The 23,160-nt window shown below is 42.0% G+C and overlaps 1 protein-coding gene across 2 annotated transcripts in view; it reads right to left on the minus strand.

Moving 5' to 3' along the window:
* dock11 (dedicator of cytokinesis 11) overlaps nucleotides 1–23,160 on the minus strand; it is a 122,606-nt gene that overhangs the window by 97,841 nt on the left and 1,605 nt on the right. For both annotated transcript variants that reach the window (XM_084043059.1, XM_084043058.1), the window contains exons 2-7: nucleotides 16,590–16,706; nucleotides 12,832–12,921; nucleotides 9,831–9,913; nucleotides 7,664–7,730; nucleotides 4,103–4,198; nucleotides 2,284–2,418 (exon numbers count right to left, since the gene is read on the minus strand). In XM_084043059.1, coding sequence (XP_083899185.1) covers nucleotides 2,284–2,418; nucleotides 4,103–4,198; nucleotides 7,664–7,730; nucleotides 9,831–9,913; nucleotides 12,832–12,921; nucleotides 16,590–16,706 — 588 coding nt within the window. The remainder of the gene's footprint in view (nucleotides 1–2,283; nucleotides 2,419–4,102; nucleotides 4,199–7,663; nucleotides 7,731–9,830; nucleotides 9,914–12,831; nucleotides 12,922–16,589; nucleotides 16,707–23,160) is intronic.

Genomic DNA, 23,160 nt, shown 5'->3' on the forward strand with positions numbered 1-23,160 from the left:
CTCCTACCGGAAATACACCCGGTCATCAAATTATTGGCTCAGGAATGCGTCAAAAACTAAAAAATCTCCATGAATTCAAGGCTTTATGGGGTGTTTAATTGATAGAAAATACGATTTTTTTTTGGGTGAACTATTCCTTTAACTAAGCTAAGCCACAACAACCCTGGGAAAACTCTGTTCAACACCCTTGTGCAGCGGAGAACAGATGATTCAGCCACTGCTAGTAAACAATCAATGCTCCTTGACATCAAACATTAGCTATTAACATAAAAAGTTCCAGTGCTACAGGCAGAAAATTTGGTTTTGCAACGCACAAATGCACGCACATGCAAGCACAATATCTCTCTCTCTCTCTTTCTCTCTCACAAACACACACACACGTTCTCATTGAAGTTAATAAGCAAGATGGCTCCATTCTGCCAGGGCAATTCATCCGCTGTGTGCATTCATTTCTGTGAGAGCTTCCTTGCAGCTTCGCCAGTCAGCTCAGACCTGATCCAGGTGCTGCTCGGTGCCAAGAGTACAAACTATTACAGCAGGCCAACAACTGCAAAAGATCTGACTGTGTTTTTTTTCTGCCCTCGTTGGATAGAACGCAAAAAATCTATCCAATCAACTCCCTCCTAAAAGCTTCTGGGGCGTGGCAGACACAGCAGCAGTAGGAAATCCATTGTGGTTTTCAAAAGGCACGCTAAGAAGAACTGACCAGCTCGCGTGGGCAGATTCAGGAAGTGCACCGACATGACTTCCATTTAACCCATTAAGACCGGGAACGCATCTGTCATTTTAGATTTTAACCACTTTAACCATTATTTTATACTCTGGGCTATTCAAAAATAGCAGATATACAAGCTCATAGCGTGGCACTCTATTGTTGAAAAATCATGAAGATTTGTGCAAATCTTTGAATAAATATTTTATATAACATGTGTCACTCAAATCTTTGCTTCTGGGGGTCCCTGGAACTAAAGGCATATCATTTTGGGGGTCCTTGACATGAAAAAAGTTTGAGAACCACTGATATTATAGCAACATAAGTGTTTCAGAAAACAATTAGGATTTAGAAGACATTTGTAGAATCCCCAGAAGCAAAGATTTGAGTTAAAAATGTTCGCCTAAAAAAACATATATTCAAAGATTTGCAAAAATGTTCACGATTAAAAACATTTAATAGCTGATCTACGAGATTGCCGTGCTACGAGCTTGCAGATCTGCTATTTTTGAATAGCCCAAAGTACAAAATAATGGTTAAAGCTAAAAATCTAAAATGACTCAGTATGCGTTCCGGGATTGAATGGGTTAACAAGGAACGAGCACTTTATATCATTGAGCTCCATTTAGAGACAGCAACATTTACTGTTTTATCTTTTACTGTTTTGTTTCTTCTACTTCCTATATATATATATTTCATTTCTTTGTACTGTGTGACCTCGTTGCGTAACACAGATTTGATACGTTCGGGCGTTGAGTAATACAGCTTATTGCTTCAGCCACCATCTCTGTACAGTACATCCTGTGTGAGGTCTCAGAATAACTTTCATTAGCAACGATTATCACTTCCTTTTGGTTAATCAGCCGGCAGGGTCACGACACAGGGTTGTTTATGCATATTTACACAACATTCATCATAACGTTTCCAAAAGTATATATAGGATACATATACAGTATATACCAGAGTACTTATAGATCAGCAGTCTAGTTGACGCCAAACTTGACTATGGCCTCAAAGTTAGAGTTCAGCCCAAACCAGAAAATGTACTTCCAAACCCCAACTATGCCTTAGTAATAAATTGTTTGTCAGCCCGAACCCACCTAAAACCAGAAGATTTACTCTTTTCCCTTTCTATACTATTTCTCAGTCTGAAGTTGTGCAGGTAATATTAGAACTGCGATTGGCTTACATCCAAAGGGTGTGCTCGTACTACTCTGCTACTTTTTAAGAAAAGAAACAAAAAAGAAAAACTCACAACTTGAGCAACATATACAAAGTTTGGTTAAAAATGTCAAAGCATAACATCGCTCAACTGTCATAGATGCTGCTATGCAGTTTGTGTTTTGTCTGTTGCCGCCATTTGTCTCTTCAGCACGAGAAAATGCATAATACAGACAGAAAGACAGACAGACAGACAGACAGACAGACAGACAGACAGACAGACAGACAGACAGACAGACAGACAGAATTGATATATATATATGTGTGTGTCCCAACCCAGCCTAAAGTTGCATGGTCCTCTCAGCTGCAGTTACAATCCAAGCAAACACATTGCATCTGGGTGAGAGTACCTGAACAACATCGATGCAGGAGTCCAGGTAGATGGACCCTTTGGTGTCCTTGCAGTTCTTCTCGTCCTTGTACGAGTTGAGGATGTAGGAGCCGTCGGGGAGCTGGGACAGGTAGAAGTATCTCCTCTTGAACACCTGCATGTCACCAGCGATCATAGAGACACAAGGGTCATGTGTTGAACAGTTCAACTCGAAACTGTGAAATATTAATGTGGCTTTCCTATTTTTTTAAACACATCTATCACTGTGTGCATTTATCTTGTTCTAAAGGGCTGATTTATTTAAAGCGACTGAATGGGAGAGGACGCACAGCTGCACATTTTGCAGAACAACAACATTATTATTATTGCCAGCGCTTGCCAGTGCTCAAGTACCCATAATCACAGTAAAGAACAAGTAAGTTGTTGCTTTTGTGTAATGATACGTAAATGATGTTCTGAATGCAGGTGTATTCTGTAAAGTCACACAACAAACATTGTTAGTTAGATACCTGGTTAACACCACAGTTGACATAGCAAGCATTTAAGCACAGCAAACCAGGCTATATTATGGGAATTCAATTAACACATTGGTGGGATCCAATCCCACTGGATCGCGATAGAAACAAGCCCCCTGAGGCGTTTTGTGTTATCCTTTTAGTATAACCTTTGACTGTACTATCTGTACTGTTAACAAACCTGCTAATAAAGTATTCAATAAATCAGTCACTGATTGCCCATGAGAACGATATCTATAAATGTAAGAATTAAATTAAACTCTGGAAATATAAAAATCGTACACTTTCAGTGTTAAATGAATGTAAGTAAGTACAATTTATTTGTAGAGCACCTTTCCCAGACAGTCACAAAATGCTTTACAGGTTTAACACTACTAAATATTGTGTAAATGTTACGGGTCCCAAACTAGGTCGGGTACCACAGTAAGTAGTAGTATTGATGTTGGTTCAATGCCTCAGTCTACAACGAGGCGAACGCCATATTCAAAGGGATTACACGAGGCAAACACCATTATGCAATCAGCAGCACTTCAATTTGCGGACTTTTTACCGTTTCTTAAACTCAATATAAAACCCTCAAATCCGTCATGAAAAACCCAACACAGTCTCTTCACATAAACATTAAACCTTAGGAGATAAGTTAATATGGTTTTCAAGGTGTACTGGCCTGAGAAACAGAGAAAAAACAGAAATGAAGACATGAACCTGTTCAGTTTCGTTCCTAATTTTCCTCTCAAGGAAAGGGGAAGGCACCCAAACCTTAAAAATGAGCCTCGGGCAACACCTGCTGTGCACACAAAGGTTCCGCTCCTCATCCCAAGTGAACTACAGTGAATCACTACTGATGTTATTTTGGCTTGTGACCATTGGAATAATACAAATAATACAAGTACTGGCCAATACTTTCGATAATAAAGTGCATATATATTTTCACAAAAAAATGAGTCACTTCACATTTGAGGGTGAGGGTATCACATAAAGAATCAATGAAAAGAGTTGTAAACGGATGAAGGGGTCGTGTATCAAAACTACCAATGGACAAAATGTCATGATACTGTATGTATTGAGTAAAGAAGAATGGAGCATTGGAGCACAGTCTGAGAAGAGTACGAAATGGAACCAAAACGGACCCGTACGGGTCCGTTTTGGTTCCATTTCGTACACGTTTAAAACGAACACTCTGGGTTTTTACAGCGAGGGACCTAATAATCACTACCATGGTTTGTTATGATGTTGTTATGCCTACATGTTGTGGTTGGTTGTGGTGGTGGCTGTGGTTGCTGACTGCGTTAACAGCAGACAGGAGGTCTGCTTCTGACTCACCCGCATGGAGACAGACAGGCTACTGTTGATGTTGGCCTTCTGCAGCCAGCCCTGCTTCATGATGCCTCCCCTCTGGGAGCACAGCGACGCCGAGTCCTGATACACACACGCACACGCACACACACACACACACACACACACACAATACTGTAAGTCAGGGGTCTTCAACAGGGGGTCCGGGACCCCTAAGGGGGTCCTCAGAGCTCACATCACACAAACGGGGCCGCCGTTTGTGTGATGTGATTCTTTTTTATTTATATTAACCACTTGAACCCTGTAGCATCCCTTTTTCTGAGGAGAACTTTAGCCAAAAATAGTAGATCTGAGGCGTTGTGAGCTTGTAGATCGGCTATTTTTGGCAAAGAGGTATAGATGTAGAGGGGAAAAGAGCAGATCAAGTAAAAAAGAAATTACACAATTTTTAGCTATATAGAGGGGGTCCCTGCTTCATCTCTCTCTCGGCTAGGGGGGTCCTTGGCCCGAAAAACGTTGAAGACCCCTGCTGTAAGTTCATTGAGACACATGGCTAGTAGTAGTTGCTATTATTGTTGTTATCTCTGCCAGGCCGGGGAGGAGATTATGTTTTCGCCCCTGTCCGTGTGTGTGTGTGTGTGTGTGTGTGTGTGTGTGTGTGTGTGTGTGTGTGTGTGTGTGCAGCTAATCTCAGACACTGCTGGACCGATCTGCATCAAACTTGGCATGCGCACTGACCGCACTCCCAATACGACAAGGAAGGACATTCCACCCCAATCTTTTGAATCGGCATATGTCATACTATGACTATTTTCTCTCCCTCACTTTCAACCCAGCACGGTCAAAGCAGATGCTCAACCACTCAGGTTCTGCTCGGGGGTTCTTTCCTTGTCACTGTCGCCAAATTCCTGCTCAGGGGGGAAACGTTGGCTCTCTGCTCTATGTATAAAGTGTGTTGAGATAACTTGTGGTATGGCACTACCGTATAATGAACTGAACTGCATTGACCGAGTTGAGTTGAATGACACAGGCTAAATGACACAAATGACGACACAGTAAACACCAGATGTACAAAAATGCACAGTTCTGGTTAACAAAATATTATTTGTCGAGCTTCTGTGCAATGTCCAGAGTAAATAGTTGAAAGTTGGTGAGATTGTTTACAGTCAGCACCATGCGCGTAAACAATAGCAGACACAAGTTTCTTCCTAGATGTGTGAGACACCCACGGGACACTCACAACCCCAAAGGGAATTCCCCTCATCCGTAATCACACGCTGTCTCGCCAAATTTACGTTACACTGAGGAGGTGGAATTTGACTGGTTCCCATAAAAGAGTCGCGATGATTTAACCTCTGACCTCTCGATCCACCCTGGTCATATCAACAGCAGTGGGAGAGCTGCCAAGGGAGCATTTATCATCAGGGTAATACGCACGCACGCACGGCCGCACACGCACACACACACACACACACACACACACACACACACACACACACACACACACACACACACACACACACACACAGGGAATAAGTGTCCTATCACACACAGAGGACCTCTAACTATGACGGGTCATAATCCATTTAGATAATGCCATGAACACAGCACAATGTTATGAATCAAACACTGACACTCGGAGAACAGCGACGGTAGGGTTGTGTGTGTGCGTGCGTGAGCGAGCGTGCGCGTGCACAAACCAGACAGTCCTAATCACATTGAAGTGGCACTCTGTCCTCTGTGCTCATCTCTGCAATGCACCCCCCGTCCCGTCCCGCCCCCCCCACCCCGCTTTGTCCTGTAATCTAATTGTCTCGATGTTCTCTCTCTTCGTCCCCCTCTCGCTCACCCGCTTTCTCAGTCGCCCTCAGATGCGCGGCAGTCGGCACACACACACACACGCGCACACGCGCACACACACACACACACACACACACACACACACACACACACACACACACACACACACACACACACACCACCCTACCAAGGGGGTAGAGAGAAAGGGAGGCGGGGTTCGACGAGGGGGCTATTTATAGGATCTATAAAGGCTTCTGGTTTCACTCCGTTCAGTTCAGTCTCCTCTGGGCCGACACAGCTGGACGGAGAGCATGCAGTCATTCTAATAACCAGTGGTTCTCAGACAGTTTCCCACAGACCCACAAATTAATATGTATTCGGACGCGGACCCCCGTTTAATCCATTAAGACCTGAGGCCGATTCTACAAATGCCCTCTAAATCAGTATAGTTCTCACACTTCCAAGATGTTTCAAAAATGTTCAAAAATAGCAGCAAGCTGTGAGCTTGTATATCTGCTATTTTTGAATAGCCAACGTAAAAATCTAAAATGACACGGATTATTTCCTGGTTTTAATGGGTTAAAAGATGTTGTGTCCTCCATAAGAGAAGATTTATCAGCATTTGTCAATATGTTTTCAATAATAGCAAGCTCACAACGTGTCGCACACAAGCTTGTGTAGACTGTAGGGCTCAAGTGTTTATACTGTTCCTCATTTTTGCTGGAGACCCCCTGGGAACCCGCTCGAGGACCCCTGGGGGCCCGCGGAACCCACTTTGAGAACCAGCTCTATAAACCCCACAATCCCACTCCAGTGTGATTTTTACGAGGCATCTCTGCTTGCTTTATCACACAGCAGAGAAAGCAATGGAATGACATGCGACCAAGCTCATCGAGATGGATTTGAGCATGACAGGTAAACGCAGGTAAAAGGATCATTTTATACATAGTCCAACAACCATGACGCAAAATGACATACTCAACTGACATATATTGTGTTATACATACACGTTTCTACAAAGCTTTTCACCAGAGAGATACGGCAATGATCTCATATTTCCCTTATGCAGAATAGTGTGCTACTTATTCCTACAGTACAAGGAATGGCTGCTCTATAGCATTGGTTCTTAAAGTGGGGCCCGGGGTCTTTGACAGAGTTCCAGGGGTTCCCCAGCTAAATGATAGATAAGGAACCAAATGGATCCTTATGGGTCTGTAACTCTGAGAGTGTACAAATGGAACCAAATGGACCCTGACGGGCCCATTTGGTTCCATTTGTACACTCTCAGAGTTAAATTAACATTGATTTTACAATATAAATTGGGGTCCCAGAGATGGAAATGCCATTAAATGGGGGTCCGTGAAATCGAAATGGTTGAGAATCACTGCTATAGAGCCGTAAAAATCTTCTCGTATGGGGGTCCCTGGCATATCTTTTCAAATGGGGGTCCGCAGGCTAATAAGTGTCAATCTGGGGGTCCTTGACATGAAAAGGTTTGAGAACCACTGCTCTATAGGGACAAAAAATATAGATTATACAGGGCTATGCTATGTTCTCCCAACTAAAACCGTTTCTTATCTACATGAATCCAAACCGAAAGGATAATCCATTTGCTGGCTGTGCATCATGCTCAAAGCGCTGTGCTGTGCAGGCACAAAGCGGCCATCAAAGACATGGAGGTTCAAGGGGTGGCCCGCTCACCGACCCTCCCAGTGCTAATCAATGTCTCTGATCTGACGGCCCTCTCAGGCCCCCATCCGCCGCTCGCTCGCTCACTCACTCACTCACCTCATCTTTGGCGTCTTCATCTATCTCAAAGACGTGAGCCGGCAGCTTGTCCGTCTTCAGGCCCTTGCTGTGAAAATACAAGCCGCAGAGGCGACATTGTGTCAGTGATCGCGTGTCATGTTCAATACATCAACTCCCCATCCACCTACTGTACCTTACAGTATTTTGTGTCAGGCGTCTGAGACGCTTTATAACATACAAAGTATTTTTTAGTGGTCATTGAAGCATGTAAATAATTTGGAGAGTAGTGCTGTTTGTTTAAGTACCAGAGTGCACCTATGACGCGCATGCATGGTTAAATTGTGGCTCATTTTCGGGGGCGCCAATGGACCACATATAGGCTCTGACGCAGCCTGACAGTAAGTCCCATGGGTTCGATTCCGGAGCTCAACAGCCTTTGATGCGTGTCACTCCCCGTCTCTCTCTCCTTTTACCTGTCATTCTACAATCCAAATAAGGCAGAAAGCCCCAAAAATATCTTTACAAAAAAGTTGTGGCTCGTTTTGAAGGTTATGTTACGCTGTTACACCTATGGAGGCTGGCAAGTTTACTTAGATTGGTCAACTATAATTGACCACACGAAAAAAAAAGGACATTATGAATAGTAGACATAATCATGTCTCGAGTTCGACCTAGAGATGATGATGATATGAATATGAACACATTAATGGTGACAGCACACACCTTGACAAATATATAAACAATATTGTATGAATTTCATGTCGGATTATACAAACTGTAAATATTATATTTCCTCGCGACATGTAGTAATAGTGTCGTTCCGGTGTGCAACCCTAGCTCTACACCCCGGGTTCCTGTCTCAATGTAGTGTATGTACTGTATGCACTGTCTCCCTTTGGGTGTGTGAGATGATATCCTGCACTTTATGTCCTTGTGCTGTGAGGAGCAGAGAGTTCAGCGTCTACTTGTTTACTGTAGATTCATCTAACAGCGTTATGGGGTCATTTTAGTTTCTGTGTTCCACATCTGTTCCTGTTTCACTTCCAGTTATGGATTTAGTGTTACAAAACAATGACTCTATCGTGCTTAATCACAACACAAACATGACAGCTGAACTAAGCATCTGGTCTTTTCTCCTGCACGTGACAATAAGGTGAATCCTTGACTGATGCTATCGTACACATACAATCCAACCAGTGGTGGAAAGTAACTAAGTACTTTTACTTAACACATTGAGTGCTAAAAAAAAAACGTTTTTTCAAATCCAACCTTTGAGTGCCAAAAACGAGAATCTACGTTTTGATTAGATTTTTTTCACAAGGGGGGCGCTCTAACGCAACTTAGGAATGATCCTAGGACCCTTTAAAAAGGGAATGGAGGACGGATGTGACGTCAGCCCCCAAAAAAACGGACATGCATCCGCCCCAATGATGGGATCTTGAGAAAAAGGTCCATATCTCCATATATTTTTTACAGTGGTCAAAACCAGCCATTTTCGACGGGCAATCTCTCTGCAATGGCGGATCGTGGTAGAAATGTTATTGTTCCAGTCGTTAGATGGGGACCCTCGGCCATTGCCCAGTGGCTTCTGCAGCTCTAAAAGGATCGCCGATAAACGGTAAAAAATGCTGGCACTGGATGTACCCTGTTTTAAAAAAACTCTGGCACTCAGTGTGTTAAGTACTGTACTTAAGAACAACGTAGACGTACTGTACTTTTACTTTACTGGAGTATTTCCAATCTGTTATAATTTTAATTTGACTCCACTACATCTCAGAGGCAAATATTGTACTTTTTACTCCACTACAATTATTAGAAAACTTTTGTTACTAGTTTCTTTGAAGATTTGGATTATGATTACAAAACTTTATCCACTTCAGCCCTATTCAAACTTTGGCTATTTGCAAATAGCCAATCTACAAGCTCACAACGCGTCGCATTGCGACTTATTGTGAGCTTGTAGATCTGCTATTTTCAAAAGATTTCTATACATTTTTTGGGTATTTTAAGTATGTTTTGATGCCAATTCTTTCATACTTTTTAAAACTCAAGTACATTTTGAATATAATACTTTTATTTGTAATTTCTATATTGCAGTATTGATACTTTTTTTAAGTAACAAATGTGAGTACTTCTTCCACCACTAACTCCAACCCCTCCACACTCCACTTAATTCTCATCAAAGTCTTCTGTTTTTTCTTCTTACCTTGGCAGCATGCGGAAATCACCGGAGTAGGCCTCATACTTGTAGTTAATGACGTGCCAGTCGGTGTTGTACATCTTGATGCACTGCCAGAGAGGTCAACGGGAGAGAGAGCTGGATTAGGAGCATTACAGCAGCACATGATGCCAATACATAACAACTACGCCATGCCAGGAACGTGACCAAACAGAGCACACAGTTCTTTCCTTTTACTATGACTCATTGGAGACGGATTCGTGGACACATCGCCGGCTTGGTTCCTTTATTTGGACTGATCTGGGAGAGCTCATGCACCGCCGTGTTAACTCAGAGACACCGGGATCTGGACTGTCAAAGAGCCTGATGTGTGCTGAAGAAAGATGTCGTCACCTTGCTAAACTAATGGGCCTACATCATTTTTTGAGGAAAATGATATTTTTGCCTAAGTCATCTGGCCACCTGGTAAAAATCTCCTAATTGAAAAGGATCATGCTCCCTCCCCTTTTAGTATAATGGCCTATCTCCCTTGTGTGACTTAGACCAAAATAGGGCATTCTTTTGGCCTAAGTCACATGGTTTTGTGACATAGGCCAAACACATTATGGCCAAATGATTTTGACTTAGGCCAAAATCATTTGGCCTAAGTCAGGTTTAATCCTATTATCTAAACCTATTTAAATCTCTTATGTTACATAACTGAAAGACAGTGTTATTTTTATGTTAGTCATAATTTGTTATAAACGTTTTGGGTGAAATGATTAAGAAATATCATATAGTTTTGTTTTGGATCAGTTTTTTGTTTTTTTTTCCTGAAAAACTTTAAAAGAATTACTTAGGCCATTAGTTTAGGAAGGTGACGATGTCTCTTCTTTCAGAATTGTTTGTGTCATGAACATTATTATCATCATTATACTAATTGTGAACATCGTAGCGCATTAACCACATGAGCCCCAGCATCCCTGTTCTGGGCATGTCGTAATGAGTGAACGCTCACGATGCATCGCAAGCTTGTAGTTTGCAGTGGTGAGAAAGTACTCAAATGTTTTACTTAAGTTAAAGTATCAATACTGCAATGTAGAAATACTCTGTTACCAGTAAAAGGCCTGTGTTCAAAATGTTACTCGAGTAAAAGTACAAAAGTATTGGCATCAAAATATAGTTAAAGTAAAGTAAAAGTACAAAAATGTTTGAAAATAGCAGATCTACAAGCTCACAACGCGTCGCGAGCTTGTAGATCGGCTATTTTCCAAGTGCTGTCACTTGAGTAAATGTACTTAGTTACTTTACACCACTGGTATTTTCAGCAAAGAAGGAAAATAAAAAAAAGGGGACCAAGTATAGGGGAGGCCCAGTCAACTGAAACACACAGTGGTTAACTGCAAGTGGGAATTGTCATTCCAGCAAGTCCAGCATAGTCCGACCTCGAGCTGAATGTGTCTTTGTTCTGGAGATAAGGTGTGTGTGTGCTTTAACAATCCCTGTGACAATCGTTTCCAGTCCATATGAGTAAGAGCTGGCTGTGGAACACAGATTCAAAACCTGGCCTGGGCCTGAGTAAAAAACTGCGCCTTGCCAGGAAAGTGACTTCACAACGGCTGTGTTGTTCATTGCTGTTACGATACATCATCGGTGCAGCGGGCGTTTACTGCGCAGGCATGCGTTTGCGCGTCCTCCAGCGTTTCTTTACAAGCTTTCAGGGTGATTGTCGTAAAGCCTGACCTGTTGGCGTTCATGCCAGGTCATCGATAATTTATCGTCATTTTAAGTTCACTGGTTTTCTCTATCCCCGCTGGGTTAAGATGTTGAACGAAGGTCATGTCATAATACTGACGTCTTCGGGACGTTTTCTTTGCTCTTAGCTTGCAGCATTTGAACGCAGTAATGAAAGATTAACAAGAACTTGAATGCAGCCAAGGTATATACTGTACTGTACCTTTTAGGTACACAGTAAAATCCGTGTTAATTTAACTCTGGGAGTATGAAAATGGAAATAACAATGGAATGGATCGACTAGGATTTGATTGATGGATTGATTGATTTTATGTGGTGTCATTACACAAAAAAGAGCACAGTAGCACTTTCCTGACATACAGTACAGTCATAGCATCAACGAGAATAAAAACACACTAAAACCTAAGGGCTTATTATTTCCCTTGATTATACTGTGTACCAAAATAATTAGGATTGCAAATTACTTCTCATATGTGCTAACATGAAAATCAATAGCCAATTTAACTTTTTCGGGAAAGTTAATTAATGTATAATATACATTAGTGTGCAGTATCATTAGCCTGGTAAAGCACCACACGGGAGCAAGATAACCTTTGTGATTCCATGAATGTAGCCAATGAAGAAGTAAAGCTATAGACCAATTATTTGTTTACCAACATTGAGACTGGATGCACAGGTGATTGTTTCATGCATTCAATTCCCAACCTGTTGTTTCAGGGTGCGCTGGTTTCAGCACACCCCAACCCCCTCTTGTGTGTTGGCTAGTGAGGCGCGTCCTAGCGAGACCTGACAGAATGGGTGTCATTGCGCGCATACTGGTTCTTATCAGTGTGACGTCGTCTGTTAAGGGGTCTATAGATAGGTCTGTCACAATTATTGCATAATCACCTAATCGCAATTATTTGAGATAATTATGCAATTACTTTTGCATAATTGCTTCCATGTTGAAAATGCTCATACATTTTCCAAAAATAGCAGATCTACAAGGCTATTTCCGCATTTTTCTTTGCACTTTCTTTCAAGTATAAATGTATACTTGAAAGGGTGTGTCAGTAATTTCTTTGTATATTCAAGTTATTTGTCATATCTGCCCTGACCAATTTGTGATTATGAAGCCTCAAAACCAAACAGACATTGTAATTGTATTCACATGTTCAGATGTTCAATGCCAAAAACACAATTAAATCGTTAATCGCAATTATTTGTGTGACAATTAATCGTCAACATAAATGTGTAATTGTGACAGCCTTAGCTATGGATAGATTATACTATTTGATTAAGTGGATTATAATACCTCTTTGACAAACAGACTCCGTGCTTCTCGTTCCGCGTTCTGGGGCACAGAGGGAACCACAGTCCTCCTCTGTCTGGAGATCTGGGCCTCCTGCATGGGTACACGCACACGCACACACACACACACACACACACACACACACACACACACATACGGAATAAAGCAAAAATAAAATCTCATGACTGAAAGTTTAATGATGATGTTTAGGTCATTGGTTCTCAAAGTGTGGTCTGGGGACCCCAAGGGGTCCATGAGGGGGTACCAGGGGGTCCCCAGCTAAATTAGTTAATGTAACGTCACAAACGTTTGAACCACTTTATCCATATTTTATACTTTGGCTATTCAAAAATAGCAGATATACAAGCTTGTAAGATTGTAGATCTGCTATTTTTTTTCTTTTCTCGGAAATATGTGCAAATCTTTTTTTTTTAAAGGCGAACATTTTGAACTCAAATCTTTCTTCTGGGGGGCCCTGGCACAACATATTTTCAGGTGGGGGTCCGCAACCAAATACATATCTATGTTGCTGCTGTTCTACATACAGCCAATCAGTCGAATAACTCACAGATTTGATGCATTAGCCGTTCGCTTTTATGACATTTCTGAGACCATTCATGTTTATGGAAGATGCTTCCAAACATCTATTATAGCGCTAGTTTCATCACTTCAAATACTCTTTAATATTAAAGGGATAGTTCACCCCCAAAATGACTTTTTTCCTATCGATTAGTCATCCCATGGAGACTTGAATTCATGGATATGTCTTAGTTTTTGTCACATTCCTAAGCCGATAATTTGATGACCGGCAGCTGTTCCGGTAGGAGACACTAAGAGTCTCGTTTGTGTCTCCTACCGGAACCGCTGCCTACCGGTCCGCTAGTCATTAAATTATTGGCTTAGGAATGCGACAAAAACAAAAAAATATCCATGAATTCAAGTCTCCATGGGGTGACTAATCGATAGAAAAAAAGATGAGTGATGGGTGAACTATACCTTTAAAATAACTAATGACCGAAAATAGACGATCTATAAGCTCATAGATCTGCTTATAGATCTGCTATTTTCGGTGTGCAACATGCTTTCATAGAAGACATGCTGGCTTCTACGGAATCCAGAAATGACTGAAATCAGTCGTGGCGAGTGAGAACTTGAATCCATGCATACACACGCACTAACGAACACAGCCAAAAACAACAGCATCACAGAGCGTTATCATACTGTCATATCACGAGAGCTTCATATGGTTCTTTCTTCCATAACGCTCCCACACACACAACACAAAACATAAATGGAATTTTAAAAAATGAACAAAGATGGAGTCAGAGAAAGCCATGGAGAGACACAGACATGGAAAAGGATGAATGCTAAATAAAGTCTCTCAGGAGTCTCTCGGGATGGGAAAAGACGAGACATGGAACCAGAACATGCCTCTAAACAAAACCACATGTGTCCGTGTATATGAGGCTGAGTTGTGTTTGACTGGTAGCACCCGTACGATTAACTCAGAAATAAGCTTGGGGGTCATGTTGGGTCATGTTGTACATTGGTGAGCTGGAAATTGAACTGTAATTTGTGATCAGATGCTTTCTGTCGAGTGTAAAGCCTTCCGATTCCTTCAGGCCCCCAACCTTGGAGGGTTAACTACAGTAGATATGAAGTGCTGATTTGGTGTTTCATGTTGCCAGTGGTGGAAAGTATTTAAGTACATTTACTCAAGTACTGTACTTAAGTACAATTCTGAGGTATTTTTACTTTACAGGAGTACTTCCAATTTTAAATAATTTTACTTCTACTACACTACATCTCAAAAGGAAAGTATTGTACTTGTTACTCCACAAAACATTTTTGAAAACTTAAGTTACTAGTTACTTTGTAGATTTTGATTATTATTACAAAAAACACAATTTGATTATTATTTGCATACATTTTATACATTTGAAAACATGTGAAATGGGAGCCTCTGCATAATGAGTACTTTTAGTTTCAATACTTTAAAGGTAGGGTAAGTGATTTGCTTTGGTTAAAATAAGTGTTAAATAGCTCTATATTCTGATAGTACTCTTGCTATAGAGTGTGTGTTCAGTATTAGTATCCTTGTCTCTCCACCTCTTTATTAAACAGAAAATGCATTTTCGTTTCAGTTTCAGTTTCATTTCCAATTTTATCCAACCAGGATAGAGAACTCAATCAGGATACAGTTTAAACAAGTGAAATTGGAAGTGACGACACTAAGAAATGAGCAGGCAAAATTGGAACTGGAATACTATACAAATTAAGCTTAAAAATAGGTACTTTCTCCTGATTGGCTGAGATTTTGACACCTACCGAAAAATGTATTTTCTGTTTATTAAAGAGCTGGAGAGACAGGGAGACATCTGATACTGAAAAAACACTCTATAGCAATGATTACTATCAGAATATAGTATTTTAACCTTTTAACAAAATATTTTTTGTTTTAACCAAAAAATATCACTTACCCTACCTTTAAGTATATTTTGATGCCAATACTTTTGTACATTTACTCAAGTAAATAAAATAAAAAAATTGAATACCAGACTTTTACTTAAGATGTAACAGACTATTTCTACAAAAGGGTATTGATACTTTTAAAAAATGTGAGTACTTCTTCCATCACTGCATGTTGCAATGTTGCAACCAAATCAACCCTTCATCTAGTTAACCCTGCAAGGTTGGGCCTGAAGGAATCAGAAGGCCAGAACACAGTGGCCTACTATTTGTTAGCGGAGTATAAATGGAGAGGTAGGTAAGGTATCTAATATTGAAATCATGGGTTTAGCAAGCAATGCTTCTACTTTACAAGGCACAAGCTAGACTTTATTACCCGTTCTCAGGAAATGTACATTTAACAATCAGATAGTTCAGATAGCGCTCCTCTGTTTGTGCAGACAAGGCTAAGCCTCATGTTTGGCCATAACCCATTAAGACCGGGAACGCATCATTTTACATTTCTTTGGCTATTCAAAAATAGCAGATCTACAAGCTCATTGCACGGCACGGAGTGCCGCACTGCGAGCTTGTAGATCAGCTATTTTTTTCTAAATCGTGAAAATTCGTGCAAATCTTTGAATATACATTTTTTAAAGCGAACATTTGTAACTCAAATCTATGCTTCTGGAGATTCAGAACAGAACAGTTTTTTTATGTTGCTATAATCAGTGGTTCTCAAACCAGGCCCCCCCAAAATTATATGTATTTGGCCGCGGACCCCCATCTCCAAATATGTTGTTCCGGGGACCCCCAGAAGCAAAGATTTTAGTTTAAAATTGTTCACTTTTGGGGCGCCTGTTGGCCTAGCGGTCCAGGCGCATATACCACATACGCTGGTAATCCAGCTTGACAGCGTGTCGCGGGTTCGACTCCCGATCGCGGCCACCTTTGCTGTGTGTCACCCCCCCATCTCTCTCACCATTTCCTGTCAGCCTACTTTCCTATCAATAAAGGCAGAAAAAGGCCCAAAAAAGATCTTTAAAAAAATGTAATGTTTGCTTTAAAATATATATATATTCAAAGATTTGCACACATTTTCACGATTATTCAAAAATAGCAGATCTACAAGCTTGTAGATCTGCTGTTTTTGAACAGCCAAAGAAATCTAAAAAACACAGACGCTTTCCCGGTCTTAATGGATTAATTCCATTAAGTCAGAGTGCACTATAATGTGTGCACAACACCCTGGGGTCTAGGCTCCGTGTATTAGGAGAGGACTCGAACCCTGGCTATCCTGGCAGAGTGCTCACCGAGACATCATCCACGGGGCAGAGCAGCAGGTCTCTGTGCGGGTCGCTGTGGATCTGGGCCTTTCTCTGGAACACCACGGTCTCGTAGTCCAGCGGCTCGATGATCTTTGGCTGGTCCTGGGCAAAAAGCAATGGAAAAAAGATAGTTCAGTGTGTGTGTGTGTGTGTGTGTGCGCGTGTCTGTGCGTGTGCGTGTGGTGTGGCGCGGTGTGGAATGCTTCAAAACGTCTGTCTGTCTGTCTGTCTGTCTGTCTGTCTAGAAAAGTATATACTGTATCCAGTCTTTAGATTCTAGTGTATGTGTATCTCTATTTCTATATCTATCCATCTCTCTCCTGAGACTCAAAATAATGGCGACCAAATAGTCAAGTGGTTAGGGCGCATACCATAGGAGTGCAAAATGCCATGATCAGAGTCCCAAGTTCGATTCCCAGAATCACCTTTCTCTTACTATCACTGTACCCTCCCCCCACCACACACCCCCCAAAGAAAAAAAACCCCAAACAAAGACCTCTACCTAATCTTTTCCAGTGTCATGGAGCCTTCTTGTAGGCCTCCCTGAGCCAACAGGGCGTGTAATGTTTTCATTACATAAGCCAGTCATGTTCCCATCAGACATTTTGTTGATTACGCTGCTGCAGTGTGCACTATAGTTTCAGATAAACAAACAAACAAACAAACAAACAGCAGTGCTTCTGATCCCATGTTAAGAGTCATTTTGACTTGGCGCTAACAAAACCCCCGCTCGGCTCGAAATATTTCAACACCCCCCACACCCCAAAAAAGATCACAGGAGAGAAACCACAATCCTCCGGGCGGTGCTGGGAAACACTCACTCAGATGACAGTGGGAGGATTCAAAACAAACCGGGGGGGGGGGGCAGCTCCGATGACTAAGACGGGCCCATGTGACAAAAACGGAGAAACCATGCACCCGGATTTGTCTCCACAGCTGGGGGAGCGCTCTGCAGCTGAGAGCTTTATAACAGAGCGCGAATTCAAGCTGCCTTCAAAGAGCTCTCACTAGACAAGGTTCAACAAGCTGACTATACATAGCCCCAAAAAGAAAAAACAAACCGACTTAGTATCAGACCTTTGAACCTTGGCTCTTTTTTTCAAAGTCCATAGAGGTGGTTAAATACTGTACATCGTCTCTGTTGGGTGGAAAACCTCATATGTCCAAATCTGTATACTTTTTTTTTGTTGCAAAAGTATATGCAAGCCCAAAACGCATCACTTTTCGCTGAGTTTCGAGCTTGTAGATCTGCTACTTTTGTGTGACGCTGTAGTATGATTAAGTAGGGCATTCATTTACGGGGAAAAAAAACACAAAAGGTTTGGAGATACGAGGTTTCTGTCCGACAGCAACGACATGCAAGCATAGAGCAAAGAAAAACATCTGCAACGTAGGCTCATGCTCAATGTCTTAACTTCCTGTTTCGAGTTTCATAAATAAGTGGGCTTTTTTTTTATCAGCCTCTCTCTTTTGTCTATGAGACAGGCCTACACTAACCAGTCTCTCCCCCATTAGGCCAAGAGAGGCTAAACCACTGGGGAATGATTAATACAGAGAAAGTGCAACTCGTGAGCTCATGCTTAAAGTGGTGGAGATGACGACAAATCACTGAGCCAAACGTTAACTGTAGCTAGGGGTTTGGCTGAGCTTACATGAGGCTACTGGGCTTTGAGGCAGAGGAATTCACAGACGGCAGTATAGAATTTCGATCCCACAACACTAACCTTCGCAATGAAGGACAGTGAGGACAAGAGCTTAAGGGGAGGAAGGGAGAACCATAACTAGGCCTCCCGCCCTCCAGTCAAAACTGTGTGCGTGTGTGTGTGTGTGTGTGTGTGTGTGTGTGTGTGTGTGTGTGTGTGTGTGTGTGTGTGTGTGTGTGTGCGTGCGTGCGTGCGTGCGTGCGTGCGTGCGTGCGTGCGTGCGTGCGTGCGTGCGTGCGTGCGTGTGACCATGTGGGTGCTTTGTTCTGCTACATTACTGCGGACTGGCCGAAGGGAGACAGGCTGAACTCAGAGGAGCCCAGCTGCAGACTTTTCACCCTCCCACCCACCCACCCACCCACCCAGCCGTCCCTCTGTCCTTCCCTTCCAAAACTCACACACTCCCTCACCTAGCGCAAATTCAGCATACTACTGCCAAGCTCTCGTCTATTGCACCATATCAAGGTTCAAGCCGTTTACTGTCCCATGCAGATACAATACAGCTGGTAGCAACACTGCAGGTGTTCCATGTGGACTTTGCACCTGGAGTTTGGATAAGAAATTCAAATGATGTAAGAAAATACAAAAGTATGAATTATTTAAAATAGCAAAACAGCAGTAAGTCGGCCCGGACCGCTGGCGTAGCGGTCCAGGCACCTATAGGCTCCAAAGTAGCATGACAGCGCGTCGCGGCTTCGAGTCCCGATCGCAACGGCCTTTGCTGCATGTCACTCCACATCTCCCTCCCCATTTCCTGTCAGACTACTATCCTATCAATAAAGCCATAAAAGCCAATATATATATATATATATATATATATATATGAATTACTGCTGTTTTTTTGTTGTTTTTTTGGCTGTGTGTGTGTTGAGTTTTCAAATGATATATATATATAGTTATAGGCATTTGATTTGTCATATATATTCAAACAGATCTATCACAGTATAGGGAACTCAACAAATGACCCAGCTTCCCTCATGTCCTGCCCTGCCACACTACCAGAAGCAACAACCAACCAACCAACGCGTCAGACGTACGTGGGTCTGTTCAACATATTACATCCAGCTATGTGCTGCTGGGCCCCGCGCCCAAAGCAGCAGCGGCACTGCTTCCTGTCATGTGCAACAAGCTCGACCACATCACCACACGTTGGGGAGCTACAGCTACAGCTCAGCTCAGAGAGTCCTCCACTGCAACACCGATCATGTTACCAAGAGGAAGGGAGAGAGGGAGGGGTGTGGAAAGAAAAAGAGGAGAGGAGGGAGAGGAAGAAAGACAGAATCACAGAAAGACAGAGAGAGAGAGAGAGAGGGGGAGAGAGAGACTTCTGCTTTACATGAAGGAGGAAGAGACTCTAGGAGGGCAGCTGTGAAACCGCAGTTAAGCCTCGTTTACTGTCTATTCCGTAGTGTCACGAAAAGAGCAGATCTACGAGCTACAGTAACAACGCATCGGGATGCGTTGTGAGGTTGTAGATCTTTTCTTATTGGCGAGCAACACCCTCGCTCAATGGGGCATAAGCTTTACGCTGATAATCAAAATCAAAATCTACAAAGTAACTAGTAACTAAAACTAAAAGTACAATATTTGCCTCTGAGATGTAGTGGAGTAGAAGTAAAAGTACTGAAAACTGGAAATGCTCCAGTAAAGTAAAAAAAAATACCTCAAAATTGTACTTAAGTACAGTGCTTGAGTAAATGTACTTAGTTACTTTACACCACTGAACAAGACAGATGAAAGATGAGAGAGAGAGAGTAAAAAAGAAAGCAAAAGGACATGACCCAACATTGGGAGGTAACTAGGGACACAACCTCAGCTCCACTTTTCCATCCCGTGTTGGTTATGTGCAACGATCACCCATGGTACACTTTCTCCACTCAGCTATCAATCTGTCCCGCATGGACACTCAAACATAATGACTAAACATAAAGCGTGACTTCAACACGGCCTCCAGGGGGCCTGGGTCATCATGATGTCAGTGAAGGTACAATTCCAGATGTCTGTGTCCTGACTCCTGTTGGAGTTCACCGGAAGGGGACCCAGATCTCAGGACACAAGTTACAGTGTTTGTCATGTTGGCGAACTCACACTCCCTGGATGCACGCAGTCGTGCACGCACACGCACACACACACACACACACACACGCGCGCGCGCGCACACGCACACGCACACATCTTGATCATTCATTCTCATGTTTTTGTAACTTGTTTTTCTTGACCACAATGCTAAGAATGGAATTTAGATAGCATGTTATTTAAACAGATGTTAGGTTCATTGTTTACCTAGTACCCTATATAGTTTCAATGTAGTACATATTATCATTTTGATGGTATATTGTTTAGACAGATGCTGGGTTCTTGGTTTTTCTGTGATCCAAGTTCTTCTGAGGAACAACACTGTCTCTTTTGCATATGGTTGCTGTCCGGCAGAAACCAGCTAACTCAATCAGTGCTATTGAACACCCTTTACGTCTTTGTGTTGGTAAACAAAAATATTGAACAAATGAAAAGTATTAAAAAGCACTTCTGACAAATCCAGCTAACTCCATTGGATCCTCATACTTTCTGCTAAACCAGCTAACTCCACCAAAGGGAGGTGGAGTTAGATGGTTTTGCTGGCTCCAGGCTCCATCCCCTTTTGACCTCCAACCTCATTGTGAGCTTGGAGGTCCATTCAGCTGTTCTTATCAATGATGAACAAAACCTCCTATCTCCTTTTTGTTTTGTTTTTGTCATTTCCTGAAAAATGAACATTTTGGAGTTAGCTGGTTTCTGGCCGACAGCAGAGATATGTATGTGATTACCTTGTTTATTGTAAGTCACTCTCGATAAGAGCGTCTGCTAAATACCTAAATTGTAAACACACACACAAACACGGTCGCCTCGGAAAACAAGTATGTGTTGATCAAATACAATCAATTTTCAGTTACTGTATTGTCTATTTCTTGTTTCAAATGTTTTCAAAAACATTCTTAAGAGCAATGTTTAGGTGTAAATGGCATTGCGTGTTTGTTTACATGGCTGTCATGTTGGATACTCGGACGCTCTGAGTCTTTGATTAGACAGCGGTCTGTTATAGAGCTCATCGGTCAATATACAGAAATAGCACCGTTGAATTCAGTGATTGACCAATCAGAATCAAGCATTCAACCAAGCCGTGTAATAAAAGCTTATAATATAGAAACATAATAATCGTTGTTTAGATACAGTAACCTCATTCACTGTCTTACATCCTATGTTCAAGGACTTCTGGAGAAACAAAACTTTTCAGGTTCTCAGTCTTTGCACACAACTTTGCCAATACTAAACACTAGAGGTTCGGCCCGCTACGCGGCCCTCACAACTAGATTTTGGGCCGCTACGTGGCCCTTACACCTACGTTGCACCACCGATCCGACTGATATGGCCATATAAGATCTCCGAGGCAACAACTGTCGTCTTATTCGTGTCCACGCATGCGCTGTGTAACTGGGAAAATGTGACGCATATCGTGTAGGAGCACTAATAAGTAGTACGCAATAAGTATTGTGCAATAATATAGTTTCATGTCAATGCAAAGTGTACGGTAAATAAGAAAGCATGAAATGTAGTGTATTGGATTTCCCATGGCGTGCACTATTATTTGTGCATAGTGTGGAAGCAATTGTGCAAGAAGAAGGCAGACAGATAAACGTCCACCCACCCACTAGGCAATTTTAATGTAGGATGTGGGGGTTTCTTTTGAGTGCTGTCCAATTATTAGCAATTATGTGTTTATGTCTAGGCTTGAGTACTTGTAATGTTCAACTGAATATACTGTATTCACACAATACACAGACATAAAAGACATCCTGTTGTTTATACAAGTCTTTGAATAGTATAAATGGACAGTAAAGTCATAGAGCTGTAACAGTCAATTGGACCATGCCTATAATTGAATTCATTGATATGATGATTTATTGGCATAAATATAATATAATTCATGTATTTTATAAAAAATATGCGCTTCTAATTAATCTGATTAATCAAAAAGAGTTATCGATAGAATAACCACTAATAAAATAATTGATTCACATACACATGTAGCAGCAGCACATGGCAATATGAGAGAAGCCCAACACAAATAGCCTAGGTTTAGCTAAATCCACAGTAGCGTCATTATTTAGATTGCAGCTTATACAACTTAAAGCCAGAGCCAACACCACCAACACCACATGAGGTGAATACCACACGTTGTTTAATCTATTGACATTAACTTTAAACTTTAGATGTGTGCCTTTAATCTGTCTATTATCAGACAGGTCATGCTGATGTTGGTAATATACTCGATCTCACCGAAGCTGTTTGGTTTGATCAAATTGCAGCCTTTAACTGCTTTAGGGGCTCTTTCAGCAAAGAATCGTTTTCTGTACTGTCTGGAACGTGAATATTACAAAGAAAAACTGAAGAGGACAGAGGGAAATCTGACTTCTCACTTATAGTAGACCCCTGTCTAGAGAACCAATGCGTTCTAACCATGGAACCAGATCAGTAGCAAGTGAGTGAAGCCAGTATAGGAAGGCAGAGACGCAGAGAGAAGCAGGCCATGAACAGGACAGGACAACCGGACGTTTCAACAAAATGAAGACGCGCGCACACACACACACACACACACACACACACACACACACACACACACACACACACACACACACACACACACACACACACACACACACACACACACACACACACACACACACACACACACACACACACACACATGCCTAAGGGAATCCCCATGTGAGAGGAACACGGGCCACCCAACCTCCACAAAACACTGCTTGTTCTCAGTTGCCATGCCGACACCATCAACCCCCCACCTCTATCTCTCT

Source organism: Gymnoscopelus microlampas (assembly GCF_963454915.1).
Source record: "Gymnoscopelus microlampas genome assembly, chromosome: 19".
NCBI lineage: Eukaryota > Metazoa > Chordata > Actinopteri > Myctophiformes > Myctophidae > Gymnoscopelus > Gymnoscopelus microlampas.